The sequence below is a fragment of the Cynocephalus volans genome, chromosome 6 (genome assembly GCF_027409185.1).
Source record: "Cynocephalus volans isolate mCynVol1 chromosome 6, mCynVol1.pri, whole genome shotgun sequence".
Classification (NCBI taxonomy): Eukaryota; Metazoa; Chordata; class Mammalia; order Dermoptera; family Cynocephalidae; genus Cynocephalus; species Cynocephalus volans.
The window spans coordinates 52,546,364-52,567,148 of NC_084465.1; the positions used below are offsets into that span (position 1 = coordinate 52,546,364).

The window sequence follows — 20,785 nt, forward strand, 5'->3', positions numbered from 1 at the left end:
GATAAGGACAGAAAATCAAATCAGCACCACTAGGAGAACGTGAATAAAGGAAGGAAGGATTGAAGTGATTGTTCCCCTACTGTTGACTGTTCAGGCCGATGCTATGGCTATTATCCTGAATACATCCTTCCTCACGACTCATTATGGGCTGTATCTAAATTTATAAATTCCCCCAGCAGGTGGGCAGCCTCCACCTCTGATGTCAAGCTGCCCATGTGTGTCTACCCTGTAAATTCCAACATAACCTTCCTGACAAATTACAGAAAAGGTGGAGACTGAGGGTCACTTTTTTTGTCATCACTTGTACCAATGCCTTTCTTGGGACTCTCCAGTGGAAGAGCAGGTAGGTGGGGGGGGGGGGGGTAGGAAGCACCTATAAGGACATGTTACAGCTCTATAATCAAACCTGATGTCAGGACTCAGGTCTTGAGCTGGAGAAGCCCAAGGACCAGCCTGTCAACGCCACTGCACATAGCTACTGGGACATTTTTATAGAGCGAGCATCTGATCCACTCAGAGTCCACCTGAATCTTCTCTGGTGGAAAGGCAACAGGTAGTCAAGGGCAGGAAATGCCTCAGACTTCCCAAATATACCAAAGTTACCAGTTTTGGAGAAGCCTCTAATATTATTTCCAATATTCTATGTTTATCAATAACATGGCAATAAATATCTTTGTGTACAAATCTTTCTTCAAAACTTTTTAAGAATTTAAAATGAAATTGCCTGTTATAGTTAATTCTTCTCCTAGGCTGTGGTCTGAAAACCACTGTTTTCCCTTGGGCTCAATTTTAAGGTTTGAAAAAAATACTTTAATACTTTGGATAATGGGACACAAATGCTCAGGAAACTTGCCTATTCTCTCTTTAAATCAAGAAAGATATTCCTGCACTACAGACGGAAGGCTTCTAAGATCTGTCTACTCTCAAGCAATGGTTGGCCTCCTGGGTCACTGGCACTAGAACGAAGCAGTTTGCTCCTTTATTACGATATTTGATATAAAGTTCTCTTTCTATTTTGGGGGAAAATCATATTTTGAAAAAAAAAAAAGTGATCCTTTGGTAAAGATCCCTGCTAAATGCCAGGCAATGAATAAGAAACCTCCCAAATACCGAATTAGTAGAACATCCCACATCCTGGCAAAGCTGTTGCCTTGGCTGAAGGAAGTATGGGAGGATTCTTTACCCATAGGGAGAAGTTTACCTTTGGGTTCTTCATTTCTCTCTTCTCTGCTAATATTCAATAGTAACATAATATTTGCAGTGAGATTCTAAAAGGCATGGCTTCGAGTCTGAACTTTGATGTTTTCTGTGATTTTTCTAATTTATTGGCTAATACATTCTTGAGGGATGAATCTGCAATTCTAGCCCAAAGCCTCAGCAAAGGCATGCTCAGCTGGACTGGTTTGGCTGCCACTGCTCAGCCTGCCCACACCGCTGACCCAGGCTGCCGGTGGATGGGTGGTAGGAAAGATTGCACTCCTAGAGGTCAGCCTATGGGGAGGAGGAACTGGCCCTCAGAGATATGCTCATATAATGCCCAAGTTTTGCTGCCCTTGGACAGTGGGTGGCTCTGACTAATGGCTAAGTGACTGACAGCCAGTGTGAACTTTGCACTACCTAAGAAGAGTGAGCTGGTAAAATGGAAAGACAATTCCTAGCAGGAGTGGTGGTCTAGATGGCAGCAATGACATATTTATTGCTTTCTCTAAGCCAGTGCCATTCTAAGCACTTTCACGTATTAACTCATTTAACCCTCATAGCAGCACCATGATGTAGGGATTAAAATGATCTTTTCTTTACAACCAAGGAAGCTGCTTATAATGAATACCTAAAAACATAAAAGAAGCTTTGGAACTAGGTAACGGGCAGAGGCTGAAGGAATTTGGAGGAGCAGGCTAGCAAAAGCCTAGATTCTAGTGAGGGCTTAGAAGGCAAAAAGACAAGGGGAAGTTTGGAACTTCTTCGAGATTGGTTAAATGATGTTGACCGAAATGCTTACAGAAATATGGACAGTAAAGGTCATTCTGATGAGATCTCAGAGGGAAATAAGGAAGAGTTTATTGGAAACTGGAGCAAAAGTCACCCTTCTTATGAACTGGCTAAGAACTTGGCTGTTTTGTGTCCATGCCCAAGTTTTATGGAATGTGGAACTGAAAAGTGATGAGCCATGACATTTGGTGGAAGAAATTTCTAAGCAGCAAAGCATTCAGGCAGCTGCGTGGCTACTTCTAACAGCCTATGCTAAGTTAGGGCAACAAAGGTATGACATAAAGCTGGAATTTATAATTAAAATGGAAGCAGAGGGTAAACAATTGTGAAGAGTAAAGAGTGAAAAAGGTGTTCAGAAGAGGAAACCAAGGGTATAGCCCAGCATCGTCTGCTAAGGATATTAGTACAGAAAGAAGAGTCATTAAGATAATGGAAAAAAGACTTTGAAGGCATTTCAGAGATCTTTGAGGCTGCCTCTCCCATCACGGACCGAGAGACCTAGAAAGACAGAATGGCTTCAGAGAACAGGGCTATAGCACCCTCCATTGGCTCGCTGCCCAGGGCCACCCTGCATTCTAGCACAATGCTTCTCGGCTGCCCTAGCAGTGGCTAAATCGGCCCCAGGTGCTGCTGGACCCTCCACTTCAGAAGATACAAGCCAGAAGCCTTGGCAGTGTCTATGTGGTGTTAGGTCTACAGGCTTGTAGAATGCAAGAGCTGTGGAGACATGGCAGCCTCTACCTAGATTTCAAAGGATGTATGGAAATGCCTGGGGTCCCAGAAAGAGATTTGTCATGGGGCAGAGTCACTGCAGAGTCTCCACTAGAGCTATGTCAAGTGGAAATGTGTGGTCAGAGTCACAGCAGAGAACACACACCAGGGCCAAGCCCAGGTGAGCCATGAAAGTGAGATTGCCATTGGGATCCCAGAACTGTAGAGCTACCAGTGTGCAACATCAGCCTGGAAGAGCTAAAGCATGGCCTGAGAGCAGGAAAGCCAGAAGATTGGGGTTGCCTGAGGACTTGGAGGCCCAATTCCTGCACTAGTATGGAGAGGATGCTAAAATGGAGTCAAGGGAGATCATTCTCCAGCTTTGAGATTTGGTGCCTGCCCTTCTGGGTTTTGAACTTGTTTGGGACCTGTTACCCCTTCCTTTGGGCTGACTTCTCCATTTTGGAATGACAATTTCTGTTTTATGCTTGTCCCACCATTGCATCTTGGAAGTAGATAACTTGTTTTAATTTCACAGGTGGAAATTCGGATTTTTTTGAGCTGGTGCTGGGATGAGTTAAGACTTTAGGGCTATGAAGATGAAATAAATGTATTTGTGTGTGAGAAGTACACGAACTTTGGCAGGCCAGGGGCAGAATGCTGTGGTTTGAATGTCTCCCCAAGCTCATGTTGGAACTTAACCCGCATGGGGTGGTGGAAGGTAGGGCCTATAAGAGGTGATCGGATCACGAGGACTGTGCCCTTGTGAATGGATTGATCCATTCATGGAGTAATGGGTTGATGGTTTAATGGGTTGTCATAGGCATGGTTCTGATGGCTTTATAAGGACTGCAAATGAGAAGGTTAGCTTTCTTGCTCATGTCATCCTCGTCATGTGATTGCCTGTGTCACCCCAGAACCCTGTAGCGATTTCCCACCCAGAAAAAGACCCTCCCTAGATGTGTTCTCTGTACCTTGGACTATCCAGCTTCCAAAACTGTAAGAAATAAATTTAATTTCTTTATGAATTGCCCAGTTCAGGTATTTTGTTACAAGCAAGAGAAAACTGACTAGCACAGAAAGAAACCGAGGCCCAAAGAGGTCACATAACTTCCTCAAAATCACATGGCTGGTAAATGATAGAGCCAGGTTTCAAATCCAGGTGGTATGATAGTAGCGCCTGCGTTGTTAACCACAACACACTCTTGCCTAAATGTCATGGTGTTCCTATCAAAGGCACAACAACACTTTGTCCACCAACAAAAAGGCTGCAGTAGCCATGAAATGAAAAAAAACAAGAACAAAACCAAAAAAAACCAGTGAATGTGTTAATGATCCTTGGGCTTGGGAAACACATGAAGAGAAACAGCACAAGTCTTAGGATGACTGTGATTCCTGAACACCTGACAGCATCACCCTCTCTCAGTCTCACGGAGCCCAAGGATCCTTGATATTTGATGACGGATGTGTGCACAATGATGGCTCTTTACCATTCACAAGGCACTTAGCATTTCTCTAATAAATTAGAGATCAAAATTATTACAGAAGTTAAGCATGAAAGAGCATCAGCTCCAGGAACCTTTTAGGTGCATGTTGCAAATTATAAATTGTAAACGTAACTTGCCATCAATGTAATAGCTGCTTTTTGCCACAGAGCATGGGGCAACCTGTGTTTTGAACTCCTCAGGTTGAAAAGAAATAAACGTGTGAAAAAAGAAGCCATGAAGCATCATGAACTCTGGAATATATTTCCACTCTTCAGGGTGATGGAAAATAATACCATTTTTGAAAGTAGTTAGAATTATTCTTTTGAGGTCAGTCTCATGTCACTTGTAGAAAGAAAAATTCACATGTTAATTGAAAGCATTTGCACCTGTTGTTTTCCAAATGCACTCATGCATGGATTTTATTTGCAATAGAAAAAGTGTTTGTGTTTGTGGTTTCTTACATAGTAGGTGCATGCTTGTGTGTGCGCACACACACACACACACACATTCCCCTACTCATTTAAAAATAAAGCTGTCACACTTCAAATAAAGCTGAGATCTCTTGTATGTGCTTAACACTTTCATCTCGGTAATACACTTTTTATTTTGTTCCAGTCTTTTAGGTATTCTGCCCCAGTAAACAACTCGAATGACTGGAATAGCTACACAAGCTTTTTGTGAACATTTTCTTCAAGTTAAATTATTGGAAGGCTGTTTATATAATTCATGAAAATCTGTAGTCTTGTGTCCTTTTTAAAATTATTTATTTATTTTTTATTTTTTTATTTTGTTCCTTAATTTTATTTTGTCGATATACAATGTGGTTGATTATTGTGGCCCATTACCAAACCCCCCCTCCCTCCTCCCTCTCCCCCCTCCCACCCAACAATGTCCTTTCTGTTTGCTTGTCGTATCAACTTCAAGGAATTTTAGTTGTTGTGTCTTTCAGTGAATATGTGTGGAAGCCAAATTACATACATCTGAAAGTACAATTTCATTTCTCTTTTACTTCATGAGAAGTTGAGGAAATAAATCCAATCTTTAAGCAGAAACTAAAAGCAGAACTCTGTCAGTACGATGGATTCACCAAGTCTTGTGTCCTTTTAATCTTGGTGAATCCATCATACTGACAGAGTGCTGCTTTTAGTTTCTGCTTAAAGATTGGATTTATTTCCTCAACTTCTCATGAAGTAAAAGAGAAATGAAATTGTACTTTCAGATGTATGTAATTTGGCTTCTGCACATATTCACTGAGGTTTAATGCTTCCTTAGTGTTTGCTCTTGAATCTGTCGAGGCTAAAGCTAAATGGGGCGATTCTCTCCACAGAGTTCTGGTATTTTTTTGGTAACATCAACTTTACCATATAAAGTTTTTATTCATTGACAATAACTTGATACCTTGAGTATTATTCTACACTCACCCTCCCCTATTCCACAAGTGCTGGAAACTATCACAGTTTATAAGAATTTTAGGACTACAACATAGGTGCAATTATTATTATTTTTCTCTTAATGCTCCTCTATTCTGGTGTTTCTATCCACAACCTTTTGGACTGAATCACTTCAATATGAAAAATGAGCAAGTTTTCTTATCCTTTCTTCTGTCCTACTGTTTGCTGACTTCTGAATGAGCTCTGGAATAGTGTTGCAGAAAGGAAAACAACCAACGAAGCCTGAGAATCTATGAAGATGGCTGATTGGAAGAGAAACACAGCCCGTCACCTGCTGTACAGACTCATAGAACCTTAGAGTTGGAGGAACCTCAGAAGTTGAATTTGTCTACTTCTCCCACATCCACTGCTACTACCCTAGGGGAAGGAATCAGCATCTCTGGAGCCATGGGGCTGTGGTAATGGCCTCCTGAATGTGTCATGGGCTTCTACTTTTGCTGTCTCTCCGCCCTCCCACCTGATTTTATTTTCCATGAGCAGTTGGACTTATCTTTTAAAAATATGAGTCAGGTTTCAGTACACTTCTTAAAACCCTCCAGGGGTTCCCATGGACTTAGACTACAATGTAGACTTCTTACCAATGGCATATGAAGCCTACAGTGTGTGGCTCCTGCCTCATTCTACATCTTGGCCTCAGGCTGCTCTCCCTTGCTCCCTACTTCACAGCCACACTGGGCTTCTGTATATCTCTTGAATGCTGAGTTCCTTCCCACCTTAAGGCTTCTGCCTGGACTGCTTTTCTCCAGATCCTTTGCATGTCTGGTTTCACTCTACTGAACAGCTCTCAATTAAAAATTACTTCCTTAGAAGCATTCCCCGGCCAACTCATCGAAAGTAGCACCCTTCCTTCCCCAGCAACACTGCCACATCACGCTGCTTTATTTTCTTCCCAATGTTCAAATGAATGAAAGGCTTTTATGAGGGTTGGGAGTGCATTAATTGTGGTCTTACATTCTTCTTGAGCCAAAGGTCAGCAGCTAGTCAGTCTTAAGGATGTCTTATTTGTTCCCCCGGTCTGAGACTTTCAGGCTATGCAGTATGTCTAAACAATTTTCTTATCTACTTGTCCAGTATCTTTACCATCAGAACAAATAAAAACAAGACTCCTTATGCAAATGCAGGTGAATTGGTCACTTACTTATAGTGGATCCTGACTCAGGCCTGTTTAAGGAACTGATGATGACAAAGCCAAAGCCTTCATTCTCTTTGCGATGAATGACCACATCACTGGTCTGCAGGCTGTGGGAGGTGAAGCCTTCAGGGGGAGAGGCATTGCTACTAGGCGCAGCATGGTTGCTGTTGGTGTACGTTGCGTAGTCACTGCGTGGAGAGCTGTGGTGGGTTGACACAGAGCCTGGACTCCTCCCGTTCTCTGGGCAAGGCTCCCCTGGAATACACATCATATACAGGCACTCAATTATTTCACAAGGCTCCTATGTACTAGGCACTGTTCTAGACGCTGGCATTTTTGCAAGACTGGTTGACAGGCTTCTCTCTCACCCAGATATGCACAGCATTTGAAGGGCCATGCTAAACCTAGCTATGGAGCCTCCCAGGTCTTGGCCCAGTTCTGGCCTTCATAGCAAACACAAATAAAACCCTTCATCAGCCTCCTTTGTGCTATATGTTTATACCTTCCTTTTGAAAGACTGCAAACCCCAGGGACAATGCCTGGTTTTACTTACTGAGCTTCTCAGTTGCGTGATAAGAGACTGAAGATGATCATAAAACAAGTAGGTAGAATCCTAAACTGTACTGTACATAAGAATCAATAAACAAACTTGCAAAAAATATATATCTTCAAGTCCCACTCATGGTAAATTTTTTTTAGTAGACCTGTGGAAGGTTGGACACAGGAATTTGGATCAAGCCTCCAGGCTACACGTTGAGAAGTGCTGCTGTAGAGGTATTGCAAGTAGGGCTAACAGCCCAGGGCCTGTCCATGTAAAGTGACCTACCATATTTTTCTAAAGAGCCATGGTTCTGTTTTGTGATATTCTGCTAGCCTAGAGTATTAGTTCACTTCTTAAAATATACTTCTTAAAAGTAGCTTGCATAGCTTTTTATGTCAACCATATCTCAATAAAGTTGTTTAAAAGAATAAATAAATAAATAGAGATTTTTGTTAAAAAAAAAAAGCAGTTTGCTCACTCTAGGATCAAATCTAATAATGATATCAGGCTAAGGAATTATAAATTTTCAATCTTTCAGGAGGTGTTGGAGATGTTGCTTATTTACACACCATATTATTACAAAGTACCCTGTATTATTAACCAGACAATCAAACCAGTACTTTTATGAGAAAGCAAACATATTTACTTAAAGAAATGTTAGAAAGCTGGCAGTCAGAGAAGCTAGTTTTTGAAAGAAAATTGATCTGCCATCCAGAAAGAATTTTGCTATTTTAATTTAATACCTCAGTATTGGTACTCTGGTCAAAAGAACTGAAGTGGGCACCCAGTCTACTGTAATTAGAGATAGGACTGTTTCATTTTCATCTTACAATTTGATTAGTGCACTCAAAATATGTTTATGGAAGAGAAGAATAATAAGATGAAAAATAATCAAAATTAATTATTCCTTTTTGGGTCTCTAGATATGATCTCCTATTTAGAACTCTAGAAGGTGTCTCATATGGCAAGTTAAAAATAATTAGAAAAAGTTCCAGTGAAAGCTTTTAATTTTTTAAGCTATAATTCCATTCTGAATTGAAAAAGTCGGGGAGAAAGAACAGAGACTATGAGAGATGTTTTGTTACACTGATACCTAAAGCAGGAGCTGCATTTATTCATACACCCAGATTTAAAAAAGGGCCTTACAAAAATTTATTTACTTTTTGTTTGTAATAACAGAATGAATGAGACACAGGCTGCTGCTTATTATTATTTGATAAATTTGATTTTTCTATAAGATTTAATTAATCAGGTGTTAATAAGAGAAAAAAATAGATGCTTTTCATCTCTAAGAAATGTGCTGATGTCATACAAGAACAAAATGTAAATGTCAAAGCCTTTCCCTCTTTTCAACCAGAACTTAAAACTTCTGCATGTAAAATGTACCCTCCCTGCTGGAAAACATTATCCAAAGACAAGCTGTTATTTCTTGGTGAAGCACATGTCCTTTATCAGTCCTTGTGCAAGCTGGAAATAAGGTGATTAGAGATAGTCAAGAAGAAGAAAAACAAACAATTATTTTGCTGCTGTATTAAATTGAAAATCTCCCTGACTTATTGGACCGAATCAGTAACTAAATGTCATAGGCAGTGACAAGAGAGATCTCATTTTCTGGCTGGCATATTTTAGGGGGTTGAGAGCTGTGGATGTCAGTAAATCGGCAGCAAAGAAAAGCCATCTGTCTTTGTAGTAAGTGGCTGAGAGTGGCTATGCCACAGGTTCTAGAGACAGAAAGATAATTGTTGACTAAGTCAATGTGAGCGGTCCTTGGGTAAGTGAAAGAGTCAAATACATTCATAGAATACTTTTCTATTGCTTTGGGACTGCTCTTTCAACTTCTGGAACAAAATTCTTTATCTTCAGCAAAATGAGCATACAGCATTTAAAACCAAGAAGTGAAGAAGACTTCCAAGTTTGCCCTGGGCTTGTTCGGGGTCTCTGACACTTGAAAACTGGCAGCATCATTGCCTTTGAGGGATTGATCTTACATCATTGTTCTGGATGAATCTGAATCCAAATCAGACTGTCTTCTTCCCAACGACCCTTCCTGGTATAGGGTGGCAATAACATTGTTTTAGAATAATAGAATAAAACATCACTAGGGGAATAAATATTATGTGCAATTTTTTTCTTTAATCCACTAATTTCTATAACCCCTGACTCATTCTTCTGGCTCACACACAAATGGGTGCACAGAATTCAGTCACTTAGTATATACTCAAGTCAAATAACCAATTTTTAGATTAAGCTTCCGTTTTGTCTCCACCAGTCATACTGGAAATCACTACTGCGCTGATTGGGAGAGGGTCTCCCTTTGGGAAGGTGGGAGTCATTGACAATGCTTGCAATGGCTTAGACCAGAACAGTTAACCACTGGTCAGGGGCTGTGCCTGGTTTGCACAGTGCTAGCCTGTACTTTGTTTAATAATCTTTAACACTAATTGCCAATGTTTGTAAATAGGGAGATGTTACAGAAATATGGATTCTCAGTGACTTGAAATATTTGGCAATAAATCAGCTGGAGCTGGGTAATGGCTGCTCCCTTTACTGGTATGTGGTTTGCAGGTCACCACAGTTCTGACCACATCCCAGTGCTTCTTGCAAATACCTGATATACTCAATTATTGACTCATTTATCCATAGAGTGAGGGATCTGCAGGGCCGAAGGGACTTGTTCAACTGGAGCCTTTGTTTCCCTTCTATACCACACACTGGGTACCAGGATTGTATGATTCTGTAACCACGCAGACCTTGCCTGCTTCCAGGACTGTCTCCTGAAAGTATGACAGCATTGCAGATGGCACATCTTGCCATGAAGCATGGCTGCAGCAATGAGGAACATGTGTGGACAGAGCTTGGATACATGGGCTGGGTGCCCACATGCACGTGTGCCGGGTCCCTCACAGTACCTCATGGGGTGGGGGCAGCCCATGGGTGATGGGCCTGCAAATGGTAGGGGCTGGCCTCCACAAATGCCTGCAGGCACTCCTGGTTTATACTCAGCAAGGCAGCCAACTTATTTAAACGGGTCACATGCTCATAGACAAATAACAAGGGAATGCATTTAGAATTGACAAAAAGTGTAGTAACCAAGACCAGGAATGCACTGGCACCCTAAACACTGGCTAAACTTTTCACCCAGCTACCAAGAGAATCTTCCCTTTCTCAGCATTAGATAAAGAATGAGACTTTCCCTTAGGAGTCAGAGAAAAGATGATGAAGCTTTAAAACGGACTCTAATATGTTTTGATTAAGTCATAAAACTTTTTTTCACATCAATTCTAGATTTACGCTTTAGGAAATTCCTCAGAGACACCCTCCTCTCAGACGAATGCTGTGCATTCAAAATAATGTGTCAGATTGAATGTCTAAAGTTCAGCTGCTAAACATATAAATATTTATACTTTCAGTGTAATAATTAAAGCCACTCTTCAAACATCTTTGGGAAGAAACAACTAAATATTAGTGGCGTAGATAAGACATCTCTCAAAACTAGTTCAAGGCTCAAGATCTGTGCTACAATTATTTGGTAAACAAAATTTATATTAGTCCATTACTGTTGCTTATAACAAAATACACGGAACTGGGTAATTTGTAAGAAAATTAAATTTGTTGATCAGAGTCTCTGAGGCTGGGAAGTCCAAAGTCCAGGGAACACATCTAGTGAAGGCTTTCTTTGGTGATGGCTTCAGTGATGGCAGGGTATCACATTGCAAAAATGGTGGAGCAGAGAGAGCAGAGACTAATCTCATTCATTCTCCTTTTAAAGCCCTCCAAACCATGTCCCCGACCACCATTATTAATCCATTCATTACAGTGTGGTATTACAATCTAATCACCTCTTCAAGGCCCCACCTTTCAATTACCATAATAGGATTTCCTATCCTCAACAGTTACAGTGGGAATTAAGCTTCTAACATATGGACTTTGGGGGACACAATTCAATCAACCTACAGCAAAACTGGAGGTGTTACTGGATAGTTTCTTCCCTTATTCAACAACTTCTCTCTTTTGAGGATCTAGCTTGCCATTGCCTGATTACAAATTTTGACTTTCTATCTTGAGTGTGTACATTTAAAAAAATAATTTAATAATTGGGGCATGTTTCAGTGTTATTTTAATTTTTGCTCAATGCAGTTAGCCTGTCTGTAACTCTCAGAATGAATATGTTCTTTACCTTGAGCGTCCGTTAGGAAGCCAGTGCCCTCTGTCGTCTGAGGTGGGGCAGGGCATTTGTACACACCGAGGCAAGAGGCTGAAGGGTAGAATCCCTATGACCTGCCTTCTTTTCCAGCTCTTTCCCCATAATACTGTTCCTTTGTGCAAGAACGTGGCAACCCTGCCCCTCTTCTTGCTTCTCTGTCTCTTCCCAAGCTGATCGCTCACTTCCCATCTCAGCCTAAGCCAGGCTTGTACCTCTGCTGCCTTTGTTTATGAAAGTGTAAAAATAATAACAATGATAACAACAATACTTGAAAAGGCATCTCCACTGTCATAGCAACTTGTAGTTGTCCCTTCTTGCTTTGGAGAAATGGCAGCTATGAAGAAAGGTCATCTTCCCATGCCTTTTAAATCTTTTCTATCCTATTTCTAGGCATTTCCTTTGCTATGAAAGTATCCTTTACTGAACTCAATAATTTTCAATACTGACGAAGCTTTCAAGGAAGAGTGGGCTGAATTAACTTGGCAACTCTCTTGGTGTGAATGAGCAGTCTGCAGCAGAACATTTTCAAAAATTAAATGCACTTGAAATGCACTCAAAAGCCAAACTGAGTAAAGTTGGTAAGAACTGCAGCATGCAGCAAAGAGCATTTTATAGAAGTCACATGATCCAGAATACAAATTGCCAGAATACATTTTTGCAGCATTTGGCACACACTCCAACAGCCTGGGTTGATTAGAACAAAATTTAATTTGCAATAATCAGCTGGTGGCAAAGGGAGCATGAAATTATGTTGGTGCATTGGTTTTGCACTTTGCAGTGTATTCCTTGTAAATCAGGTATCTTTTAAATTTATCTTTAAGTTACAGAACATATAGCACAGCAAACTTTTCATTAAAAATCACCCTTCTGGGAGAGAAACAGTTAAATGTTAACTAAGCAAGCACTGTCTTTCTCTTGGCATCTTGTGCAAGGATAAGGCATAATTCAAGATGTTTTACTTCTTTGGGTCAAGTGGCATGCCATGAATTTCTGAAGATGAACGGCACCTCTTAGCAAATCCTCTATATGACACTAGATATATAGCAGTCTGTACTGGTGAGGGCTGATAATTCTTCTACTTGCCCTTTTAAATGATTGCCCTTGTTCAAAATCTACTTTCTAGGGGACTCAAAAAGAAAAGGATTTTTAGTCTGACTAATAAACATTATCCTTTCTAGTCATTCACAGACTGTGATTAGCTGGTGGTCCTTTTTTTGATTCAAATGTTATAATAGCACATTTGGAAGACTCTTTATAATAGGGAGAGCCATTTACTAAAGGTTGACCTAATGTCTTTGAATTCACTGGGGTGGGGACACTGGGAGAGTTGGGAGGGGGACTGAAAGTGGCATAAAGAAATAAGCACTGGCACTAGATATAAGAGACCATCTGTGCACTGTCACTGACTCACTGTGTACTACTGGGCAGGCTACCAAACCTCTGGGCCTCAGTTTTCACGTTGCTAAGATCCCTCCTAATTCTAATATTGATGATTCTGTATGAGGGGTGGTCAAGGGTCTGAGAACAGAGGTCAGCAGGCTTCTGGGGTAGAGGTGACAGCAGAATGTCATTGGAACTGCTGCTCCTGTGATTCACAGAACAAAGAATGGGAGGTCCTGAGGGAAAATCTATAATCCCAACATTACTGAATTCTCAGATTATAATAAATATGGCTCTGCTTGTAACAGACATATTCCTTAAAAATATAAATCTTTTTTGGAGGGTTGAGATAGTTAAGAGAGATAAATCAAATCATATTTACAAGGGCTGAATACAAGGGCTGACTTTTAGAAATATGTTTTTGGTGGGTTCTTTTATGAAGCTAAGAAAATGGTTGTAAAGGGAATTATTACTTCTAATTTATCTGCTTCATAAGTCTGGAGGTATATGAATTGTGTTCTCTCGGAGTGAGGTATAGCCATCCTCTTCTACATCAGGGTAACAGTTTTATTGCTACCTCTTATCAGGCTCTACAATGAAAGCTAGTTTTCCATCCTGGTTGCCGTATTATGGTATCAAAATGCTATGGTTCTTGGTTTGTGAACATGATGAGGAACATTTTCAAAAGGCATGTTTTCCTCTACTATAACATTCTTCTTATAACTTATATCTACCAAAGAGAGAAGAGCATACATATCTTAAATTGTCCCAGGCTTTGCTAGTAATTTTTAATGACTACATCTAAAATGTAGGCCTCAAAGACGGTTGGGATTTTTACATTAGTGGGGTGAAAATCTGCACTTTCCAAATCGTAGTTACTTTTGGAATATCTAGGTTGTTTCTTTCCTCATATAATATAGAAACTGATTTAAAATTTTGTCTCAAGTGTCCTTACTGTGTCTCACAAAAGCATCTCACCAGCAAAGCCCCAACTCCTGCCGCTGGGTCCTGGTACTTACCCCCACACAGCACCTTTCTCCTTATGGTGAGGCTGACTTGCCCATTGCGGGCTGCGTGGTGCATGAGGTCGATGACATAGCGGTGGGTCTTGCCGGCCACTGGAATCCCATCCACATACAGGAGCTCATCTCCTGGGTGCAGGCGGCCGTCTCTGTCAGCTGAGCCCATGGCAATGACAGCTCCAATCAAAATCTAGAGCAGCAGTGAGAAGGAAAGGACATTCCCATTTCCAACCTTTTTTCACTTTATATATATAATGTAAAATATATACAATATATAAAAATACATATTATATATATAAAATATATGTATTTTCCCTTTATACTTTATAACTTATAGAAGATTTTATTCTCATGTCCTCTCCCTTGCCCTGAACTCAAGCATGTACTTGAAAGTGAAAAGTGAGAGGATGAAAAGATGCTTTTCCAATTCCTTTGGGTTTCTTACTCCTTCTAGGGAAATAATGCCGTGAAGTCTGGTGGACACTTGCTTCCTGGCTAGGAAAATTCTGACTCCAAATAATCTGATGCTAACTGGCTACCATGCATGAGCTCTGCATTGAAAGAAGGTGGGGATTAAACCCTGGCTCCACTTCTCATTTGTGTGCCCTGGGGCAAGGCCTCTTAACCTCTGTGAGCCTCGGTTTCTTTACCTACAAAATGGGGAAATAATAACAGGACCTACTTCATGGAGTTATTGGGAGAACTGAATGAAAAAATACACGTGGAACATTTAACTTGTTTTATGGCACACAGTGAGTGCTCAGAAAATGTCAAGGGGAAAATAGTTATTGCATATTATTAAACTCTGATAAAAGTTCAAAGTTGTTTTGTTTTTTGTTCTTTCCTCCGAAAGGGTAAAAGGTGAGAATAAAACAAAACAAAGCAAAACTCAAAGCTGTCTTTTTCTGGGCAGTTGACTTACTCAAAAACCATAGTCAGACCTCCAGATTTTGCTCCATTTTTTGGAATACTTCCTCAGAGCACTGTCCTCGGCACCAAGGACACTTCCAGTTCTGCCTGTCCTCCAAAATGCTTTTGCTGTTTAAATGGCTACCATACCAGGAAATGAGGAGGTACACATCTGGGAATTGTTAGTAATTCCCTGAACCAAGGACTGTGATGAAAAGTGATGCGTAAGGTTTCCCAAGTCCCATTAGAAGCACTCAATTTAGTGTCAATTAGCAAGTCTTCTTTCTTTCTCAGAGAAAAGGAAATAGTACTAAGTATTTTAGTTTTGCTGTTTAATCTACAAACAATTTTTCCAACCCATGGATGATAGGTCTCCTTTTTCTTTTGCCAGTGGCTTAACCACCCAGCCCCTGAAGGCAGTGGTTACCAATGGCCTCATAATACTACAGAGGCCTTACTCTAGGTTTTATTTTAAATCTTCACAAAATGATCCCTTGCTCACAGATTGATTTTTTTCAGGCACAGTCATTTTGTTCAGATTCCAGATCTGTGGATTTCAGCTGATTTGCAGATTTGCTCCATCGCGAGCTGCAGGCTGGTGTATCTCCAGGACTGGCAGCGGAACGATTCCTTCATACTTGGCTCAGTGTGGCCTGTCAACATGGCAACCAGATCTGAATGCCCAGGACTTCTCAGGTATATGCAAAGTTACAGTCTGAAGGACTTCCCTGCTTTGGCCCATTGAATAGCTCTCTTTCTCTGTAGGAATGAAAATTCCCCATACTATTCCCCACGGTTCCTGGGGGTTGGAGTGGGGTGAGGAATAGACTTGCTTCTATATTGAATATAGTATTCTGAGGGGTGATTCATTATTGCTCTCACAGGAAAGGCCCCATCTCCTGTCTTATATTGGCTGCACAGTGCAGTCTTTCCCTGCAACCCACCACACGCGTTTGCTAGAGTCTCGCAGTCGAGCATATTTCTGACATGCTCCCTTTTCTCTTATTGTCATGCCAACCTGAATTTATGAATTTCTTTCTAAAGATGTTCCAATCTATTCTTCAAAAGGCTCAATCCACTGTGAAGCACTTCAAAGATTTGGTAAGAGCTTTGTACAAAAGCCAGTTAGGATGAATGTTTATGTTTCTCTACTACCCCATGAAAAGCTGCATTTAGTTGGGTTAGCCCAAAGAAAATGCTTCAGCCTTTCGATTTCCTGTACACTTTAGTGGGAGCATTTACAGCTAGTTATAGAGAAAAAAAAAATGGCTCATGAACTTCTTGGCTGGTTAATTATCAATTTTAAGGTATAGTTCTGATTCTAACTGATGAAATTGAAGCAAAAAATAAGGGTTACAACTGAGGGAGTCACAGCTGCAACTATAAAGTTAGTTTCTTGTTCCTCTCTTGCTATAGGAAAACAGCAAAGATATACAGATATTCTCGAAGTTACATTCTGTGTTAATAGTTTAATATCATTCATAGAAAGGAAGATCCCAGTAGAACATCTGCTTTTCTGCCATATTGCTGTGATATGAGGTACTCTCCTCAATTCATTTATTCAACAGATATTCATTGAGCCCAGGGATACTTTTAGGAGCTAGGAATCCATCAGTGAACAATAAACTAAAATCCCTGCCCTAAAGAGCTTCCATTCTAGTGGTCACACAATAACAAATGTAATGAATGTGTAAATTAAACAGTGTGTTAGAAGGCATGTACTATGGAAAAAACAGCGGGGTGGGAGGAATCTGCCATGTGTCCGAGGTGGTGTTAGAGTTGGCTAGCGCAGGCCTAATGGAAAAGCTGACATTTGAGCAAAGAATGAAGTTCACTGGACACATTTTAAAATTTTTAAAAATTAATTAATTATTTTTTAATGCTTCTAGTGTTTTAACATTTTATTTTATTTTATTTTATTTTATTTTGTCGATATACAATGTGGTTGATTATTGTGACCCATTACCGAAACCTCCCTCCCTCCTCCCTCTCCTCCCTCCCACCCAACAATATCCTTTCTGTTTGCTTGTCGTATCAACTTCAAGGAACTGTAGTTGTTATGTCTTCTTCCCCCCCCCCTTTTTTTTTTTGTGTGTGTGTGTGTGTGTGTGTGTGTGTGTGTGTGTGTGTGAATTTATTTATTTATTTTTAGCTCCCACCAATAAATGAGAACATGTGGTATTTCTCTTTCTGTGCCTGACTCGTTTCACTTAATATAATTCTCTCAAGGTCCATCCATGTTGTTGCAAATGGCAGTATTTCATTCGTTTTTATAGCTGAGTAGTATTCCATTGTGTAGATGTACCACATTTTCCGTATCCACTCATCTGATGATGGGCATTTGGGCTGGTTCCAACTCTTGGCTATTGTAAAGAGTGCTGCGATAAACATTGGGAAACAGGTATACCTTCGACTTGATGATTTCCATTCCTCTGGGTATATTCCCAACAGTGGGATAGCTGGGTCGTATGGTAGATCTATCTGCAATTGTTTGAGGAACCTCCATACCATTTTCCATAGAGGCTGCACCATTTTGCAGTCCCACCAACAATGTATGAGAGTTCCTTTTTCTCCGCAACCTCACCAGCATTTATCATTCAGAGTCTTTTGGATTTTAGCCATCCTAACTGGGGTTAGATGGTATCTCAATGTGGTTTTGATTTGCATTTCCTGGATGCTGAGTGATGTTGAGCATTTTTTCATATGTCTGTTGGCCATTTGTATATCTTCCTTAGAGAAATGCCTACTTAGCTCTTTTGCCCATTTTTTAATTGGGTTGCTTGTTTTTTTCTTATGAAGTTGTTTGAGTTCCTTGTATATTCTGGATATTAATCCTTTGTCGGATGTATATTTTGCAAATATTTTCTCCCACTCTGTTGGTTGTCTTTTAACTCTGTTTCTTTTGGTGTGCAGAAGCTCTTTAGTTTGACACATTTTTTTAAAACTCAGAGCTTTGATCTTTCAAATCTTCCTTTAGTTTGTTCTATCAAATCTTATATATTTAATTCTAAATAAAAAATATATTCAATTGATACTTCAGTGGAATATCTAAATAAACAGTGTATTCAATGTAATACTTCAATATAATTTATTATGTAGTATTATATAATTCTCAGATATATATGTTATTATATAATTACACTATATAGTCTATCCTCTACCTTATTTCAGAAAAGTGTTGCCACAGCTGTTAAGTAAGCTTGAACTAAGCTGAGCAAGGTTCACTGGGTAGGCCTTAGAGATGCTTGTCCAGTAGTGACGTTCATCATACTCGCTGCATGCATCAGGACTGCTGCCATTGCTGGGCAGATGCAGACCACTTGCACTGACCACTCTCACTGACCACTTGCACTGCCACTGCTCCCAGCTCTCAGGCTGCTGCTGCTCCATAGCCCCCGGCAGCTTGCACCTCCATGTGACACGATTCACTGTTACACAGAGATAGCTCTATACATCTCTCTAGTTGGGACAAAAACACAACTTTCTTTTTCTTCCCTTTGAATACAATTTGTACACTTGACACATTCTATTATGTCCCATTGTCTAACTGCAGGGATGGGATAATCTATGATTCCTTCTCACATTGTAACTCTCAGGTTGGCTTCCCAGTGTATATGTTCTCGTGTTCACCTAAGCTTTTGAGAACATGCCTCAGGATATCTGAACTTTAAGTCAGTAGTTCTCAAACTTTAGTGTGTGTAGAAATCACCTGATGGGCTTGTTAAAACAGTTTTGGATCTCCCTACTCTTTCCCCCAAGAATCTGATTCTACAGGCCTGGGGGAGGGAGGGCCTGAAATTCTGCATGTTGCTGGACGATGCTGGTTTGTAGATCAATCACATTTTGAGTCACAAGGTTCTGAGTATTCCTACTTGGTTCAAGGGCTACAGGGTTTGTGGTCTCACTGGTCACTTTCCAAGTCTGCTGAGAGACTTTCCCCTGGGTGCATGGCTTAGGCTCTCTGACCTATCACACTGATCACTTCCCAGGTCAGCTGAGGGACTCCTGAAGGCTGTTTAGTCCAGGCTCCCTTACTCATCAGACTACATTTTCCTCTGGTCTTGCTGACCCCTGACCCCTGGCCACACGGGCCATTGAACCTTCCCAGCCAACACTAGCCCTGCCCCATTCGTTACTTCCCTTGGTCTCGCTGGAACCTCAGCTGACTCTTCAGTCCCACTCTTCAGCTTTCTCTTCCCTGTACTCTTGGAGGGGCTTTTTATACCATTCCCATCACTTTGGTCCTGAAGGAAGAGTTTTTGCGGCAAAACAGATGAAGAAAGACCTTCCCGTGAACAACTGATCCATGGCCCTATCTTTCCAATTGCCTTCTCTAAAGAACACAAGAAACAAAACAACTACATAACTCCACTTTATCTCAGGCTGTCAGGGCACAGAACAAAACAGAGCATTTGATGTGAAATAACAGTAATTCACATTCAAATGGCTGATATCCCAGTAAGCCAGGGGAAAAAACTAACATTAACACTCCTCTCCAAAACACACACGTGTGCATGCGAGCAAACACACACACACAAGCAACAAAAACACACAAGTAAGAAACAAACAAAACCAAAACCACTTTTCCAGGCCTTTTAATAGCTTTAATTCTTTCCTGCGCTACCCGAAGTTTGTCTGACCCCAGTCATCTGTTCTGCAATAGGTGTATCTGGGCCAACTTGACACTGCAGTGAGCAGATTTCAGGCTCTTCCTTCTGCATCTCCTCCACTAGTTTGCAGTAGACTCCTGTGCCAAGGCATAGGTCTGTCATGATCTCTTTCTTTGAATGGTTTTTCTCCACACAGGCCTTTCTTCACTGCAATGTTTTCCACATCTTTCCATCTTGATGCCTTTCCATCTGTTTTCAGTTCACAGCTGGAAATCCCATTTTTGTTCTTTTCCCTCAATATTTCATTTTTTTCTATTTTTATTGTTATTTAACTGTGAAAAGTATTTCCTCTTACGGGAAAAATGTCCCTATGCTTTGTTTGAGTTGGAGTCCTGCTGTTCATTATTTGTTGAAAGCTGTGTGGTCATATTTAATGTGCACCCTGGGATGTCAATACCATTTCTGGTCTATGGAGCCAGAAACCCTTTTGATGTAACTTATGAGACCGCCTGTGATTGGGGACTAAGTCACCAACCATACATGCCTCTCCCTTTGCAGCTCACTAGTAATTAAATGAGGCTGGCACATTTTGTTTGTATGTCATCCCTGGACTTAGGATGTAAGAAAGCAGGAAGGAAAGACTTATGGGAGATCTTACAGTAGACCCACTCTTCCTGACACGGTCATTCTGGGGTATAATATTCTGGTTTTCAAGACTCATTTTCTGGCTTTGCTTGCTTCAGGGAGATTTAGGCTTTACTTTATGGTTTAAATGTAAAAATTATAACTTGCAGCATGACTGTGTCTTAAATCATTCAAATGGAGGAATAAACCAGAGTAAATCTAAATAAACACAAAAAGGATAACCAGCAATCCATGTAATCTGAGGAGGCTTATAATAAATATTTGATGCCTGCCCACTGGAGGGGAGAAAAAACTTGGGAATGCAAAGACAAGATTCTGAAGAGTTGGGAATCTGGGAATCTGTGTACAAACCAGGCAGAAAGATGTCCTAAGGGTGGGTGGTGACCATGGCTTCATGAACACACCTGAGCTTCATGTAGAACAGTATGTGTTCCATTTTGGTAATAATTCTATTACTCCTGTGCTAAGCAAAGTCCAACAAGACCTCTCCCTTCTTGAGCCGCTGAGACTACACCCTCCCGGTGACTCAGTCATGCAAGCCCTTCTGCTTCTGCAAGTGGGGAGAGCTGAAGATCATATTTACTGAATGGGGTGCTGGTTTACCTCCAAAGCAGAAAAAGCACAAGCTAGGGGTCCAGCAAAATTAGAATTTCATGTTTCAAAAACTGTATTAAAGTAAGGATCATGGGAAGAATTAGGACTTT

General features: G+C 40.7%; 1 protein-coding gene across 2 annotated transcripts in view; it reads right to left on the reverse strand.

Moving 5' to 3' along the window:
- Positions 1 to 20,785, reverse strand: part of MAGI2 (membrane associated guanylate kinase, WW and PDZ domain containing 2) — a 1,312,517-nt gene that overhangs the window by 148,230 nt on the left and 1,143,502 nt on the right. For both annotated transcript variants that reach the window (XM_063101323.1, XM_063101322.1), the window contains 2 exons: positions 13,915 to 14,107; positions 6,777 to 7,025 (listed from right to left, as the gene is read on the reverse strand). In XM_063101323.1, coding sequence (XP_062957393.1) covers positions 6,777 to 7,025; positions 13,915 to 14,107 — 442 coding nt within the window. The remainder of the gene's footprint in view (positions 1 to 6,776; positions 7,026 to 13,914; positions 14,108 to 20,785) is intronic.